Source organism: Heterodontus francisci, chromosome 1, assembly GCF_036365525.1.
Source record: "Heterodontus francisci isolate sHetFra1 chromosome 1, sHetFra1.hap1, whole genome shotgun sequence".
NCBI lineage: Eukaryota > Metazoa > Chordata > Chondrichthyes > Heterodontiformes > Heterodontidae > Heterodontus > Heterodontus francisci.
The window spans coordinates 159,490,882-159,509,470 of record NC_090371.1 but is presented as its reverse complement, the minus strand read 5'-3'; the positions used below and the strand labels follow the sequence as shown (position 1 = coordinate 159,509,470).

At 45.7% G+C, this 18,589-nt stretch overlaps 1 protein-coding gene across 1 annotated transcript in view; it reads left to right on the top strand.

The window, feature by feature from the left end:
* Positions 1-17,076, top strand: part of LOC137373054 (uncharacterized) — a 190,998-nt gene extending 173,922 nt beyond the window's left edge. The window contains exon 22 of the mRNA XM_068037825.1: positions 14,253-17,076. Coding sequence (XP_067893926.1) covers positions 14,253-14,288 — 36 coding nt within the window. The 3' untranslated portion in view covers positions 14,289-17,076. The remainder of the gene's footprint in view (positions 1-14,252) is intronic.
* Positions 17,077-18,589: the final 1,513 nt, after the last annotated feature.

The following is an 18,589-nucleotide window of genomic DNA, read 5'->3' as shown; positions in this document are numbered from 1 at the left end:
ATCCTACACATCCTAAATCTTGCCTAATCGCGTCATAATTTCCTTTCCCCCAGCTATAATTCTTGCCCTGCGGTATATACCTGTCCCTGCCCATCGCTAAGGTAAACCTAACCGAATTGTGATCACTATCGCCAAAGTGCTCACCTACATCTAAATCGAACACCTGGCCGGGTTCATTACCCAGTACCAAATCCAATGTGGCATCGCCCCTGGTTGGCCTGTCCACATACTGTGTCAGAAAACCCTCCTGCACACACTGGACAAAAACAGACCCATCTAAAGTACTCGAACTATAGTATTTCCAGTCAATATTTGGAAAGTTAAAGTCCCCCATAACCACTACCCTGTTACTCTCGCTCCTGTCGAGAATCATCTTCGCTATCCTTTCCTCTACATCTCTGGAACTATTCGGAGGTCTATAGAAAACTCCCAACAGGGTGACCTCTCCTCTCCTGTTTCTAACCTCGGCCCATACTACCTCAGTAGACGAGTCCTCAAACGTCCTTTCTGCCGCTGTAATACTTTCCTTGATTAACAATGCCACACCCCCCCCTCTTTTACCCTCTTCTCTGTTCTTTCTGAAACATCTAAATCCCGGAACCTGCAACATCCATTCCTGCCCCTGCTCTACCCATGTCTCCGAAATGGCCACAACATCAGGATCCCAGGTACCAACCCATGCTGCAAGCTCACCCACCTTATTCCGGATGCTCCTGGCGTTGAAGTAGACACACTTTAAACCAAGTTCTTGCTTGCCAGTGCCCTCTTGCGTCCCTGTAACCTTATCCCCTACCTCACTACTCTCAACAGCCTGTACACTGGCACTACAATTTAGGTTCCCATTCCCCTGCTGATTTAGTTTAAACCCCCCCGAAGAGCACTAACAAATCTCCCCCCCAGGATATTGGTACCCCTCTGGTTCAGGTGAAGACCATCCTGTTTGTAGAGGTCCCACCTACCCCAGAAAGAGCCCCAATTATCCAGGAAACCAAAACCCTCCCTCCTACACCATCCCTGCAGCCACGTGTTCAACTCCTCTCTCTCCCTATTCCTCTCTTCGCTAGCACGTGGCACAGGCAACAACCCAGAGATAACAACTCTGGTTGTTCTCGCTCTAAGCTTCCACCCTAGCTCCCTGAATTTCTGCCTTAAATCCCCATCTCTCTTCCTACCTATGTCGTTGGTGCCTATGTGGACCACGACTTGGGGGTGCTCCCCCTCCCCCTTAAGGATCCCAAAAACACGATCGGAGACATCACGTACCCTGGCACCTGGGAGGCAACACACCAACCGTGAGTCTCTCTCGTTCCCACAGAACCTCCTATCTGTTCCCCTAACTATGGAGTCCCCAATGACTAATGCTCTGCTCCTCTTCCCTTTTCCCTTCTGAGCAACAGGGACAGACTCTGTGCCAGAGACCTGCACCCCATTGCTTACCCCTGGTAAGTCGTCCCCCCCAACAGTATCCAAAACGGTATACCTGTTGTTGAGGGAAACGGCCACAGGGGATCCCTGCACTGCCTGCTGGTTCCCTTTCCTTCCCCTGACGGTAACCCATCTACCTACTTCTTTTACCTGAGGTGTGACTGCCTCCCTATAACTCCTGTCAATAATCCCCTCCGCCTCCCGAATGATCCGAAGTTCATCCAGCTCCAGCTCCAGTTCCCTAACGCGGTCTGCGAGGAGCTGGAGTTGGGTGCACTTCCCGCAGATGCAGTCAGCAGGGACACTCTTGGCGACCCCTACCTCCCACATTCTGCAGGAGGAACATACAACTGCCTTTACCTCCATTCCCACTATTCTAGATTCCCAATAAATCTACTGAAAAACCAAACGAAAAAAAAAGTCAAAACTTGTTCGCTTAGCAATCCGACGGACTGAAGTTTTAAATAAAAAGCTTACCTTATCAACACCCTAGAGTCCTTTTTTTTTGGTTAGAGGAGGAGGGTGGGTGGGAGACACTACACGTGTAGTGTCTCGGGTACTGCCACTGCCCAAATAAATAGTTTTCCCCTACCCAGCAGTCCCCGGTCCTCCGAAACAAAAAAGGGATTAACTTGTAAGCTGATCCAGTACAGCTACAACACTGGATTCTACCCGGCAATGTGGAAAATTGTCCGGGTATGCCCTGTACACAAGAAGCAGGACAAGTCCAACCCGGCCAATTACTGCCCCATCAGTCTACCCTCAATCCATCAGTAAAGTGATGGAAGGTGTTGTCAACAGTGCTATCAAGCAGCATTTGCTTAGCAATAACCTGCTCAGTGATGCTCAGTTTGGGTTCCGCCAGGGCCACTCAGCTCCTGACCTCATTACAGCCTTGGTTCAAACATAGACAAAAGAGATGAACTGAAGAGGTGAGGTGAGATTGACTGCCCTTGACATCAAGGCAGCATTTGACCGAGTATGGTATCAGAGAGCCCTAGCAAAACTGGAGTCAATGGGAATCGGGGTAAACTCTCCGCTGGTTGGAGTCATACCTAACACATAGGAAGATGGTTATGGTTGTTGGAGGTTAATCATCTCAGCTCCAGGACATCATTGTAGGACTTCCTCAGGGTAGTGTCCTAGGCCCAACCATCTTCAGCTGTTTCATCATTGACCTTCCTTCAATTATAAGGTCAGAAGTGGGGATGTTCGCTGATGATTGCACAATGTTCCACACCATTTGCGACTCCTCAGATACTGAAGCAGTCCATGTGGAAATGCATCAAGACCTGGACAATATCCAGACTTGGGCTGATAAGTGGCAAATAACATTCATGCCACACAAGTGCCAGGCAACGACCATCTCCAACAAGAGAGAATCTAACCATCTCCTCTTGACATTCAATGGCATTGCCATCGCTGAATCCCCCACTATCAACATCATGGGGGTTACCATTGACCAGAAACTGAACTGGAGTAGCCATATAAATACCATGGCTACAAGAGCACTTCAGAGGCAAGGAATCCTGCAATGAGTACCTCACCTCCTGACTCCCCAAAGCCTGTCCACAATCTGCAAGGCACAAGTCAGGAGTGTGATGGAATACTCTCCACTTGCCTGGATGAGTGCTGCTCCAACAACACTCAAGATGCTCGACATCATCCAGGACAAAGCAGCCTGCTTGATTGTTTGTAGTTGGGGTGCCATTCACTCCCTCTACCACCATCGCACAGTGGAAGCTATGTGTACCATCTACAAGATGCACTGCAGCAACGCACCAAGGCTCCTTCGACAGCACCTTCCAAACACGCAAAATCACCACCTAGAAGGACAAGGGCAGCAGATGCTTGGGAACACCACCAACTGCAAATTCCCCTCCAAACCACACACCATCCTGACTTGGAACTATATCGCCATTCCTTCACTGTCACTGGTCAAAATCCTGGAACTACCGAACAGCACTGTGGGTATACCTACCCCACATGGACTGCAGCGGTTCAAGTAGGCAGCTCACCACCACCTTCTCAAGGGCAATTAGGGATGGGCAATAAATGCTGTCCTTACCAACGAAGCCCACATCCCATGAACAAATATATTTTAAAAATGAATGTTTATGAAAAATCACCAGAAAGCTTTCTTTTTCATTCATTGATATGGGCATCGCTGGCTAGGCCAACATTTATTGTCCATCCCTAATTACCGAGAAGGTGATGGTGAGCTGCCTTTTTGAATTGCTGGAGTCCGTGTGAGGTAGGGACACCCACTGTGCTGTTAGGAAGGGTGTTCCAGGATTTTGACCCAGCGACAGTGAAGGAACGGCGATATAGTTCCAAGTCAGGATGGTGTGTGACTTGGAGGGGAACTTGCAGGTGATGGTGTTCCCATGCATTTGTTGCCCTTGTCCTTCCAGTTGTGGGTTTGGAAGGTGCTGTCTAAGGAGCCTTGGTGCATTGCTGCAGTGCATCTTGGAGGTGGTACACACTGCTGCCACTGTGCGTCGGTGGTGGAGGGAGTGAATGTTTGTGGATGGGGTGCCAATCAAGCGGGCTGCTTTGTCCTGGATGGTGTTGAGCTTCTTGAGTGTTGTTGGAGCTGCACCCATCCAGGAGGTGGAGAGTATTCCATCACACTCCTGACTTGTGCCTTGTAGATGGTGGACAGGCTTTGGGGAGTCAGGAGGTGAGTTACTTGCCGCAGGATTCCTAGCCTCTGACCTGCTCTTGTAGCTAATATATGGTGTCTATATGGCTACACCAGTTCAGTTTCTGGTCAATGGCAGCCCCTAGGATGTTGTTGTCGGGGATTCAGCAATGGCAATGCCATTGAATGTCAAGAGGAGATGGTTTGATTCTCTCTTGTTGGAGATGGTCATTGCCTGGCACTTGTGTGACGCAAATGTTACTTGTCACTTATCAGGCCAAGCCTGGATATTGTCCAGGTCTTGCTGCATTTCTACACGGACTGTTTCAGTATCTGAAGAGTTGCGAATGGTGCTTAACATTGTGCAATCATCAGCAAACATCCCCACTTCTGACCTTATGATTGAAGGAAGGTCATTGATGAAGCAACTGAAGATAGTTGGGCCCAAGATACTACCCTGAGGAACTCCTGCAGTGATGTTCTGGAGCTCAGATGATTGACCTCCAACAATCACAACCATCTTCCTTTGCGCGAGGTATGACTCCAACCCGCGGAGAGTTTTCCCCCTGATTCCCATTCTTCAGTCTTGCTAGGGATCCTTGATGCCATACTCGGTCAAGGGCAGTCACTCTCATCTCATTTCCTGAGTTCAGCTCTTGTGTCCATGTTTGATCAAGGCTGTAATGAGGTCAGGAGCTGAGTGGCCCTGGCAGAATCCAAACTGAGCGTCACTGATCAGGCTATTGCTAAGCAAGTGCCACTTGATAGCACTGTTGATGACACCTTCCATCGCTTTACCGGTGATTGAGAATAGGCTGATGGGGCGGTAATTGGCCGGGATGGACTTATCTTGCTTTTTGTGTACAGGTCATACCTGGGCAATTTTCCACATTGCCGGGTAGGTACCAGTGTTGTAGCTGTGCTGGACTAGCTTGACTAGGGGCGTGGCAGGTTCTGGAGCACAGGTCTTCAGTACTATTGCCGCAATATTTTCAGGGCCCATAGCCTTTGCAGTATCCAGTGCCTTCAGTCGTTTCTGGATATCACGTGGAGTAAATCGAATTGATTGAAGTCTGGCATCTGTGATGCTCACTTCTGGCTGAAGATTGTTGCAAATGCTTCAGCCTTATCTTTTGCACTGATGTGCTGGGCTCCCCCATCATTGATGATAGGGATATTTGTGGAGCCACCTCCTCCAGTTAGTTGTTTAATTGTCGGGGGATGTGGTGGCGTAGTGGTATTGTGACTGGACTAGTAACCCAAAGACCCAGGGTATTGTTCTGGGGACATGGGTTCAAATCCCACCACAGCAGAAGATGGAATTTCAATTTAATTAATAAATCTGGAATTAAAAAACTAGTCTAATGATGAAACCATGAAACCATTGTTGATTGTTGTAAAAACCCATCTGGTTCACTAATGTCCTTCAGGGAAGGAAATCTGCTGTCCTTACCTGGTCTGGCCTACATGTGACTTCAGACCCACAGCAATGTGGTTGACTCTTACATGCCCTCTGAAATGGCCTAGCAAGCCACTCAGTTGTATCTAACCGCTATGAAGTCAATAAAAAAAGAATGAAACTGGATGGATCACTCGGCGTCGAGCTAGGCATCGGAAACGACAATGGCAAACCCAGCCCTGTCAACCCTACAAAGTCCTCCTCACTAATATCTAGCGGCTTGTGCAGACCGAGCAGAGGGGGTGGCACAGTGGTATACCATCGGAAGGGATTTGCCGATGAAGTCTCATGGCATCAGGTCAAACATGGACAAGAAAACCTCCTGCTGATTACCACCTACCTCCCTCCCTCAGCTGATGTCAGTACTCCTCCATGTTGAACACCACCTGGAGGGAGCACTGAGGGTGGCAAGGGCACAGAATGTACTCTGGGTGGGGGACTTCAATTTCCATCACCAAGAGTGGCTCGATAGCACCACGACTGACTGAGCTAGCCGAGTCCTAAAAGACATAGCTGCTAGACTGGGTCTGCGGCAGGTGGTGAGGGAACCAGCAAGAGGGAAAAACATACTTGACCTCGTCCTCACCAATCTGCCTGCCACAGATGCATCTGTCCATGACAGTATTGGTAGGAGTGACCATGGTACAGTCCTTGAGGAGACCAAGTTCCGCCTTCACATTGAGGATACCCTCCATCGTGTTGTGTGGCACTATCGCCGCAGTGTATGGGATAGATTTCAAACAGATCTAGCAATGCAAAACTGGGCATCCATGAGGCTCTGTGGGCCATCAGCAGCAGCAGAATTGTACACAACCACAATCTGTAACCTCATGGCCCGGCATATCCCCCACTCTACCATTACCATCAAGCCAGGAGACCAGCCCTGGTTTAATGAAGAGTGGAGGAGGGCATGTCAGGAGCAGCACCAGGCATATCTCAAAATGAGGTGTCAACCTGGTGAAGCTACAGCACAGGACTATCTGCATGCCAAACTGTGTAAGCAGCATGCGATAGACAGAGCTAAGTAATCCCATAACCAACGGATCAGATCTAAGCTCTGCAGTCCTGCCACATCTAGCCGTGAATGGTGGTGGACAATTAAACCAGAAAGCTGAATGTAAACAAATTATTTGTAAAAGTTCAACAGAACAGGATGAGCTTTAAAGAGGGACTTTAAAGAGGTTGTTCGAATGCAAACTTTCACTCCAGCTTAGGGAGCGACAGGCAATCTAATTTCAAACCACAAATTCTGGTGCCCATGCTTTCAGCCACTTGGACCCTATGTTTATTTATTTTGAGATACAGCACTGAAACAGGCCCTTCGGCCCACTGAGTCTGTGCTGACCAACAACCACCCATTTATACTAACCCTACAGTAATCCCATATTCCCTACCACCTGCTACACTAGGGGCAATTTACAATGGCCAATTTACCTATCACCTGCAAGTCTTTGGCTGTGGGAGGAAACCGGAGCACCCAGCGAAAACCCACGAGGTCACAGGGAGAACTTGCAAACTCCGCATACGCAGTACCCAGAATTGAACCCGGGTCCCTGGAGCTGTGAGGCTGCGGTGCTAACCACTGCGCCAGTGTGCCGCCACTGTTCTGGAATTCCCTCTCTAAACTCCTCCTCTTTCCTCTTCTCCTTTAACATCTTCCTTATAACATTTGACCAAGCTTTTATTCAACCTGCCTAAGATCTCTTCCTTTGGCTTATCACCGATTTTTGTCTGATTATACCTCGAAAGTGCCAAGAGACAATTTTCTATGTTAAAGTAGCTATATAAATGGAAGCTGTTAGCTATTCCTTCCATAATTTGATTGATATCACAAAATGCCGGAAGTTACAGTGAGAACTTGTGGAGTAATGGTGGGAATGTGCTGAAAGGGCCAAAAAGTTTTGGCTTGAATGATGGCTGGAGTAGAAATTACAACACTTTATACTTATGCGTCTTTTGAGGTTGGAAATTGTTTAAATGCTGGAGCAAAATATGAGCAGCTTTATTCTACAGCTAGCCTGTGTTATAGTTGCCCTTTAGTGCATGATGTTGACAATAGGGAAAATATTCCATTCCACAATACTAACATCTCAACCAGAATGATCCAAAATAGAAAACAAAATATAAAATATGAAGGTACTTAGAGTGGGGCCACCCGATGGGCCAGTATATAAGTTCACTGGCTGCAAAATGTTATAAGGCCTGAAAGTGCATGGGATTTGTGATGCCTGATTAACTCCTGCCCTTTGCTTCCAATGCAGGTAGCAGGGAAACTTCATGCTGCCTGCTCAATTACATGATTGCAGCATGCACCCAGCGCTAAATGCATTGTTGAATGGCTGCAAAATTGGGAGAGGCTAGCACAAGTTCAAACTAGCCTACACTTTTTAAAGCCAGACTGCACCTCTTAAAGTAGAGGTGTATTTTGACTTGAGCAGATGCTGAAAGTCATTCAAGAATTGAGTTTGGCCTGGGAAAGACAGAAGAATTTAATAACATGGCAGAGAGCAGGCTCCAAGGTTCTCAGACATAGGTGCAGGAGGTAGACAGGAGGAGAGCTGTCTCCAGCGACAGAGGACTAGGAGGCCCTCTAGGCAAACACTTCAAAGGCAGTGGCAGCAACTAGCCATGAAGGTCAATGCCAGCAGTGCAGCCCCAAAGACCTGGATGCAATGCCGCAAGAAGTTCAATGACCTCAGGAGTTGTCTGCATCTTCAATCGCGATATCCCACCAACTGTACCACTGGTCTCCAGGACCACAATGGACCACACCCCCATCACTCACCTATCAACAATCTCTATCAACCACGACTCATGCCTAACGCTAATATATAATGTTAATACTTCCCCTCACCATCACCATCTGCTGCAAGGCTCACAACCATATCTCACAGCTGGCAAACACGACCAGCTATTCAAGCACGACATCCACATCACCCAAAGACATCGCACCACACTCGTTCACCCACTTCCCTCTATCTTGCAGGACAAGGTGGTGCACAACCGCAAGCAGTAGCACATAACCAGTGGGAGGCGGGCACAGCTGCATGTCCACGCCCCAATGGAGGAGGTGGTGCTGGCCACCATTGGAGTAGTCGTGACTGAGGCTGTGGTCAGCTGCAGGGCAGCATCAAATATAATGGTATGCTGATATCTAATACTCCTTCTCACATCCTACTTCCTCCTTATCTCTTAACCTCTTCTGATTGATAAGCTGCAAATGATGTAGACGTGCACCTTTTGGTTCCCCCCTCCTCCCCATACCACAGCCCTACCCTTGTGTCTTTGTCCTTTTGGATACCAAGAACTGCCACCGGGCCAGACAGTGGTGCAGGAGCAAGATGAGGAAGAGGAAGAGGAGACTGATGAAGAAGGAACACCATCACTCGCTCTCACACTTGCAGCTACCAGCTCAGGCACTGGCACAGCACATACTTTAGAGGCTAGCTTAGAGGCAGGATCTGCACATGGTGAGCCACCAGACATGAGTGGCCTGCAGCCAGGGCAGGGGGAAAGGGTGCATGCCAGCTTGATAGAGGGCACGGTGGCACCTGTTCTGCTCCAGAGGGCTCAGATGAGGACTTCTATGGGGCAGCATACAGAAAAAGGCTGATGGGTATGCACACAGAAATACTGGGTGCATTGTGTCATGCAGACCCCCACCTGCCAAGAATGAGGCATATTAATTTTTCCATAGGAACATTTATTTTAAACTTGCTGGAGTGAAGATCACCAGGCACTGGGCTGGAAGGACATTTGCATACTAAGAGACACTGCTTATAGAGACAAAGGACTATTCCCTGCTCCAATTAACCCAAATGGATTTTGATCACCAGACATTGAAGATATAAGGAAGTGCATTCCAGAAACTGCTAAGGTAATACAATCCACAAACCTCGCAGGAGAGTCCGTTCCAAATAAGGAGCTAGTCACATGACTAACCTGCTGGGCAACCTGGTGTTTTATGAATTGTGCCACACAGAAAGGAACAGAAGGCAGTGTGCAACTGGAGCTGGAACAAGGAAGCTGCTCTATCTCTCGCTTTCTCCAACCCACTGGAGCTACGGAAGACACGTAAACTCCATGAGAGAAAAGACTCCTATATCGGAACAAGTTGAAGCATGAACTGGGCCCCAACAACTTGCAAGACTTACCGGCAACCAAAGACTCCACATTGAACTTAAAGGACTCTAACTACCAGATATTGCCTCAAACTTTTCTCCTTTAGTCCTTCTACTTTTTCTGTCTCTATCTGCGTGTGTGTTTATCGCGTATGCATGATAGCATGGTTGCATTGCATATTCATAGTCGTTAACCAGATTAAAATTTAAGATTAATAAACTTCCACCTTTCTTGTTTAAATCTAAGGAAACCTGTCTGATTTCTTTGCCTTACAATTGGAGTAGTGAACAAGGATTCACCGAGGAGGAGCTAAAAACATGGTATTTTAAAATTAAACCCTGTTACAGTTAAACCAGGCAAAGTCTGAGGGGGAACCCCTAAACCCCTTCTCACCTGGTCGTAACAATTGGCAGGCCTGTAAGAAAGCCTGCGGTCATCTTCAAGGGACATGGAGGAGTTCACACCAACATTGAACACTGTTCTGCGCAGAGTTTGGAGCCCATCATTTCCAGTATGGAATTGGTGGCCACCTCTATTACCACAATTTTGGACCCAACCATGATGCAGTGTCTGATGGTTGATGTCTCAGCTTCCACTGCAGCACAAACAGAAACTACTCAAAGTCTGAATGCTGTAATGGAAGGTCAGACACAAGTCACAGAAACACAGCTTGCTACCATGAATGCTCAGACTGCTGTCATCATGGTTGCAGATACCAGTGTTCAAAGGCACTTGCAGGGTGTCACAGCAGTCCAGCAATCTGACCTCCAACACGTTGAAGTGGCAGTTGTTGTATTATCACTTTAAGAGGCTAGCTAGCTGCTTTGACAGAGTGTAACAGGTGCTTGACAGTGTTCTCTGTTGTTTCTCTTTCAGCACTTTGCTTGTATGTTTTTACAGCTGTTCAATAGTCAGTTCAAGGGTTTTCCCCTTTGCTGTTTTTTGCTAGAGTTTATTTATTTTCTTCATGCTTGACTGCTTCAATGGAGACTCTGCTGTGTTTGGGGTTTTCCCGCACTTTTTTCACTATCGGACTTTGTTTTTAGTTTAGTTCGCACGCTTTTCAGGGTTTCCCCCTATTTTTTCCCTCGCTCACACAGAGCCTTTGGAAAATTTTCTTTTTAACTCTTCAAAGGCTTTTTTTTGTCTGTTTTTAATTGGGATTTCTCGATCATTGGCACAATGACGCACCTGATTGCTTGCCTTTTACCCATGCTTCCGTTCTATGGAGCCTTCTACAGTCTGTAGCTTTCTTTCACTCTTTTCAGGTACTTGTTTTAAAGTTTCTTCACTTGTTTGCTGCTTTACCCATGGTCTTCAAGGTTATATCTTGTCCTTTCACCACCGCTACCACCATGTCATGAGCTTCTGTGTTATCTTAAGCAACACAATGAGGATTCTAGTTCCTTAAAGATCTCTGGAAGGTTTATTAACTAGTACATACGATAGAGCAAACTATATACAGTACCTTTGTCCAGGGTGTTGCTGTGCAGTGACTATGGCTTCTAGTCACATGACAACATCCTGGTACTTAATTTATTAGCATACTGAGCTCTTAAAGGGACATCATTCTTAAAGAGATCATACAACAGCAGTGGTGCCATGGAGCACTAACAAGCTGGCCTCTCTTAAGGTGACAGCATTCGTCCACCGATGCCACTCTGCCAGTGCCCTTGTTGTTGCTGGACAGCTAGCCAACCCAGACTACTGTCACCTTTTCAAGGTGGTGCAGCCGAAAACCGGGCCTTCAGGTCCAGTCGTGAGATCACAAGGCCATCTGCCGTCTCTCCCACTGAAAGTCAGCAGCCATGCTGCAGCCCCTGGGGTAGCGCACAGAAGCACTAAGCACACAGAAGACAAGCACTAAGGGAATGCACAAGGGTGATTAGTTGAGTGTTATATGGGATACTGGATAGCTTGATTGAAAAAGTTGATTTGTAATGCTTGTTTTGTGGTGGTTTTCAATTCAGCATTGTTGCCAAGAGGACGCTGTGATGGTCAGTAACAGATGGAAGGTAAGGTGTGGGACTGTTGTTGAATGGGGCATTGGGTTTTTGTTCACTGGTACTGCAGTCAGATGAACTGATGAACTGACCAGAAAGGAAAGTTTGTTGCCTGTTCTCCCTTCTCAACTGCTTGCTGTATATACCTGGTGGCAAATGCTGTGCCCTCACGATGGCAAGATTATGCAGGGTACAGCAGACCACAGTGAATTATGACACGCTGTCTGAAAAGTACTGCAGAGCTGTCCAGGCAGGAAAACTGTTGCTTAAGCACCCAGTGTTCTGCTAGATGACATTTCATGTGGAAGTGTGGCTCTCATCATATGCCTGCCATCGATGTGTGCCTGGGTTATGCACTGGAGTTATGAGCCAGGGAGTAAGCAAATAGCCCTTGCAACCGTTGGCCACCCAATGATCTCTCATGATGGCTCAAATGCTTATGGTATTAGCAGATTGGTGCAGGATAAAGGCATCATAACGTCTGTCAGGATTTATCTGCATGATGCACTGAGTATGGACACACACCAGCTGAAACCTCTGCAGTTTCTATACTTCACTGAATTTACATGCGGCATCTGCAAAGCAGCATTTGTGCAGTCAGTGGCACCCCACTCCATGGGGAAGCCCAGCTGTTGCTGAGTTAGTTTATAGATTTGTACTGCTAATTAAAGTTGGTGAAGTCTACAAGGTATGGTGTGGCACGTGATGAAGACCTTAGTTCTCACTTCAAACATTCTGCTCACAACACTTGCTGGTGAAGCTGCGTACTCGCTTTGCTTGCTTTTTTCCTTTTGCATACAGAGCATCAATAATCGCCCTTACACAACTGTGGATGATGAACTATGAGATGTTACAGATGTCTACGGATGAGATGCCTGCTCCAGCCTGGAAGGAGGTCAACATGAAGAAATTCAAAAGCACAGTCACCTTTACAGCTACTGACAATGCAGTCTTCACCCTGCTCTGAGGCTGCAGATCTGCCTGCAATAGGTGGCAGATTACAGTGAGAACTTCTTTGGTGAAACTGAGATGTTACACACAGTGTTCCTCGTGAGGTCGTGTTAGGAGAACAGCTCCCTGAAGACCCTGGGTGGATCTGGCTTCCTGTTGAGAACCTTTTCCCTCTCCTCCCTCTTTGAGCTGTTTGTCCGCTGTGTCGCTTCTGTTCATTCTCCCTGTCATGCTGCAGGCCGAAGGGGATAGAACCTACCGTACCCACAACTGGGAGCAGGTGTTGTGAGCAGAATGTTTGAAGTGAGAACTAAGGTCTTCATCACGTGTCATACCATTCCTTGTGGACTTCACCAACTTTAATTAGCAGTACAAATCTCCAAACTAACTCAGCAACAGTGAGTAGAAATCAAACAGTGCTGCTTGCCCCCTGGGGAAATTGACACAAGTCTGTGGAGCACCGCTAGAAGCAGCATTATGTGAATGAATTTCTCCCCCCATATCATATATAAGCCCATCTTTTTTAAGTTTAAGTTAACATTTTTCACCGATTACATTTTCAAAGTTTTTTTACGCAGCATAGTTATTATTGTTTTATTTTTAAGAGCACAGAAGAGTATTGCTTGTAATTGTTGTTCAGTCACTTTTGTGATAAGAAATTGCTTTTATAATTGGAATGCAATGGCTGATTGCTAAAACATCACAGCCCAATATACAGCTTCAAAAATAATGCTAAAGCAGTGGAATTTCCCTGCAATTTTGGAGGATATTTTACTGTCACTGTGAACAAGATAACATAGAATGTAGAGTACAGAAGTAGGCCACTCGACCCAACTGGTCCAATCTGGTTTTCATGGTCCACATAAGCTTTCCTGCTGATTGACACTCAATTTTTTTAAATATTCGTTAACGGGGAGTGAGCGTCATCGGACAGCCCAGCATTTATTGCCATTCCCTAATTGCCCTCGTGATGCATATACCTCAGGGTCATATTTAACAAAGTGAAAAAATTTTGTTCTTGTCACATGGTATTTAAAAATAAACCGCTGTACTTTCTTTGGCTTTCTGCATCTGCGGTTCACTTTCTGAAGGGTGGCTAGAAATGGCTAATAAAGATCAGTCTTGTCAGTGGTTTTCACATCTCAAGAATGAATTAGAAAAATTCCTGCAATGTTGCATGCTGATTGACATGATCTGCTTGCTCTGCATACTTCCGGTCGATGTTCACTGTGTGCACACTAACCCCTGTGTTAATATGGCACCTGACTCAGATTGTCCCACATGTGCGTGCACGCTGCAGATGCCATTTTGAAGTTCTAAGGGCATGCATAGCATTCAAAAGAATGGGCACAAACGAGCGCAATTTCTTACCCACAGATTAGCTCACTCAGTGAGGAAACATTGCTAATTCATCTATAAACTGTGAGATTTGTATAATGGCAGTGAATTTCACCTACTGTCAGCACAAATGATGGAAAATTGTGGCAATGCATGCACAAATTTTTAGTTTACTCTGCCAGTGGGCATGGTTCCCTGCAACATACTGTTCCCCCGCCACACCCCTTCCCTCCAACCACCCCCCCCCCCCACTCATGTCCAGACTGTTGTTATAAATGATGACTGACAGTGTATATATATTTATTTTCAGGTTGACGCTGCACTGAAGGGTACAAGAGCCATTTGAGTCACATTCGGGATATGGGTGACAGTGGCAAGGCTGCATATATTACCCATTGCAGGGTTCTCTAAGAAAGTACTGATATGCCTTTTCTATCAGTATTGCAGTGAAGCTCTGCCAAGATTATGTGCTGCTGTCCTACAATGGGGCTTAACCTGACAACCTTAATCTGATTGTATGATATAGAAAAGATTTGAATTGTGATTGTTTCCTCCAAGTTTGGAATTTTTAACATTAACTAGCTAGAAGTACTTTATTTTTATTTTTTATTTTATTTAGAGATACAGCACTGAAACAGGCCCTTTGGCCCACCGAGTCTGTGCTGACCATCAGCCACCCATTTATACTAATCCGACACTAATTCCATATTCCTACCACATCCCCACCTGTCCCTATATTTCCCTACCACCTACCAATACTAGGGACAATTTATAATGGCCAATTTACCTATCAACCTGCAAGTCTTTTGGCTGTGGGAGGAAACCGGAGCACCCGGAGGAAACCCATGCAGACAAAGGGAGAGCTTGCAAACTCCACACAGGCAGTACCCAGAATTGAACCCGGGTCGCTGGAGCTGTGAGGCTGCGGTGCTAACCACTGCGCCACTGTGCCGCCTTAATAATGAAAGTGCTTTTCCTTTGCACTGCTTTTGCTTCAGAATTTGATTTTTGTACGACAAGATATTGAAAGCATGTAGATTAGAGGGACTTGGTTGATAGGAGACTGGAAATTGTTCATTTCCCCACTGAACAATTATATAATAATCATTTTTCATAACTGGGATCAGAGCACACAAATTTACAAAGCCAGTAAGATCGCTGATAGCTCCAAGTTTTCAATTCCACAGCCATGGCAAGGCTTGCTTTACGTGTTGCGGGTGTGATCTTTGTTTTTCATAGAATCATAAAATGGTTACTGCACAGGAGGCCATTTGGCCTGTTGTGTCAGTGCCAGCTCTTTGAAAGAACAACTCACCTAGTCCCATTCCCCTGCCTTTTCCCCATAGACCTGAAAGGTTTTTCTGTTCAGATAATTATCTAATTCCCTTTTGAAAGCCATGAATCTGCCTCCAACACACTCTCAGGCAGTGCATTCCAGATCCTAACCACTCGCTGCATAAAAAGGTTTTTTCTCATGTTGCCATTGCTTCTTTTGCTAATCACCTTAAATGTGTCATCCGGTTCTCAATCCTTCTGCCATTGGAACAGTTTCTCCCTCTCTACTCTTGTCCAGATCCCTAAAGATTTTCAACACCTCTATCAAATCTCCTCTTAACCTTCTCTTCTCCAAGGAGAACAGACCCTGCTTCTCCTGTCTATCCAAGTAATTGAAGTTCCTCATCGCTGGAACCATTCTTGTGAATCTTTTCTGCACCTTCTCTAATGCCTTCACATACTTCCTAAAGTATGGTGCCCAGAGCTGGACAAAATACTCCAGTTGAAGCCAAACCAGTGTTTTATGATAAACCAAGGTTTATCATAACTTCCTTGCTTTATTACTGTATGCCTCTATTTACAAAGCCCAGGATCCCGTATGCTTTATTAATTGCTTTCGCAACCTGCCCTGCCACATTTAATGATTTGTGCGCATATACCCCCAGGTCCCTCTGCTCCCGCACCCCCTTTAGAATTGTACACTTTATTTTATATTGTCTCTCCTCATTCCTCCTACCAAAATGAAACATTTCACACTTTTTGCACTTTCATCTGCCACTCGTCTGCCCATTCCATGTGTCCCCTTGAAATTTATTACTATCCTCCTCACAGTTCACAGTACTTCAATGCAAGTTTTGTGTCATCTACAAAATTTGAAATTGTGCCCTGTACACCCAAGTCTAGGTCATTAATATATATCAAGAAAAACAGGGATCCTAACACTGACCCCTGGGGTACCACACTATATACCTTCCTCCCAGTCTGTAAAACTGTTCACCACTACTGTTTCCTCTCATTCAGCCAATTTTGTATCCTGTTCTGCTTGTTCCATGGACTAACTTTGTTGATAAGCCGGTTATGTGGCACTTTATCAAATGCCTTTTGGAAGTCCATGTACACCACATCAACTGCATTACCCTCATCAATTCTCTCTGTTACCTCATCAAAAAACTCAAAAAAGTTAGTTTAACACGATTTGCCCATAACAAATCTGTGCTGGCTTTCCTTAATTAATCCACATTTGTCCAAATGACTGTTAATTTTTTGATTGCAAAAATCTTCCCATCACTGGATGGTTGTTGGTTGGCACAGACTCAGTGGGCTGAAGGGCCTGTTTCAGTGCTGTATCTCTAAATAAATAAATAAAAAACTGGGGTTAAACTGACTGGCCTGTAGTTCCTGGGCTTATCTTTACACCCTTTCTTGAACAAGGGTATTACATTTGCAAGTTTATTTTCTTTTCGAACTTATAATCAAAGATTTTAACATTTTAATAAGTATGGGTGTGCATTTTTCATATATAATGGATCAGGGACACATTATGAAATGTCTTTAGTATTCACTTTGATTTGTTGAGTTGTTTCGATGCAAGAAGACAAGCGAGAATTCTCCAATAATCAAGTTTAATGTTAGCAAGATGTGCTCATCCTAGGTTTGCAATTCAAGGGAATGGTTGTGCTGCAACAAAATTTTTCACTGAAATAAAGGAAATAATCAAGCATCTGCAAAATTATATACTTTTACTAAAACATAATACTTTGTATAGAATGCTTTCAGTTTCATAGTTGAGATCAGGAAAAGGATCATCATTGTATGTCTGGCTTATTTTCTGTTAATAAAAACATTTATTCGACCTTAAACACAGATGTCTACCTTTCACTTTGAAATTCAAACAGGGCATGTCATTCTGAACACATTTTTATATCTGTACATAGAATGTGGGTGGCATTGGAAGTCTGCCTTTATTGCCAATCGCTAACTACTCTGAGGCAGTGATGGTGGGCTTTTTCCTTGAACTGTTGCAGTCCTTGTGGTGATGGTGTTCCCACAATGACTTAGGTAGGGAATTCCAGGATTTTGATGCAGTGATTTTGAAGGAACAGCTTTAAATGTCCTAGTTTGATGTTGCAATTTTTGGAACCTTACTGTTCTTAAGAAAAAGGCTGCTGTGTTTTCCTACAACAGCAACTGCATTTCAAAATGTATTGCATTGGCTGAAAGTGTTTTGGGACATCCAGAGGTCTGAAAGGTACTATATAGAAGCAAGTTCTTTCTTTCAACAACTTGTACTTATATAGCAGATTTCATGCGGAAGAATGTCCCAAGGCACTTCAGAGGTGTAATCAGACAAAAATGTTCACTGAGACAAAGGAGGAAATGTTAACTGGAGTGAACCAAAAGCTTGGTTAAAGGTATGGATTTTAAGCAAGGCCTTAAAAGGAAATAGAGAAGAAGGGCTTAAGTAGGGAATTCCAGAGTGTGGGGTCTATACATTTGAAGGCATAATCAAGAACAGTGGGGCAAAGGCAAAAGGATGCTTAAAAGGCTGGTGGGAGAGGAATGAAGAACTGGGGGTTGATGGATGTAGTTACAGAAATATGTCAGGGTAAGGCCATGAAAAGATTTAAATAGGATGAGAATTTTCAATCTAAGGGTTGGGGGAACCAGGAGCCAATGTAGGTCAGGAGTGATTGGTCAACAGTACTTGGGCGGCACAGTGGCGCAGTGGTTAGCACCGCAGCCTCACAGCTCCAGCGACCCGGGTTCAATTCTGGGTACTGCCTGTGTGGAGTTTGCAAGTTCTCCCTGTGTCTGCGTGGGTTTCCTCCGGGTGCTCCGGTTTCTTCCCACATGCCAAAGACTTGCAGGTTGATAGGTTAATTTGTCATTATAAATTGCCCCTAGTATAGGTAGGTGGTAGGGAAATATAGGGACAGGTGGGGATGTGGTAGGAATGTGGGATTAGTGTAGGATTAGTATAAATGGGTGGTTGATGGTCGGCACAGACTCGGTGGGCCGAAGGGCCTGTTTCAGTGCTGTATCTCTAAACTAAACGAAACTAAAAACTAAACGATACAGGCAAAAAATGTTAGATGAAGCTTATGGAGGCTGGGAGGTCATCCAGGAAAGCAAGGAAATCCTCTTCTTAAGCAGTCCCTCGGGAACGAGGATGACTTTCTTGCACTCCAGGGTTGTGGGTCCTTCGGTGACTGAACAGTCCAATTCTGGATCTGCACACTCTGCCACAGGTGGGGCAGGCGGTGTTTGATGAGGCGAGTGAATGGGATTCTCGAAGTCCTGAATGCTCCTTCCGCTGTTTGCACTTGGTCGCTGCCTGTGCATGTCGAACTGGCTGGCACCTTCCTGGATGCT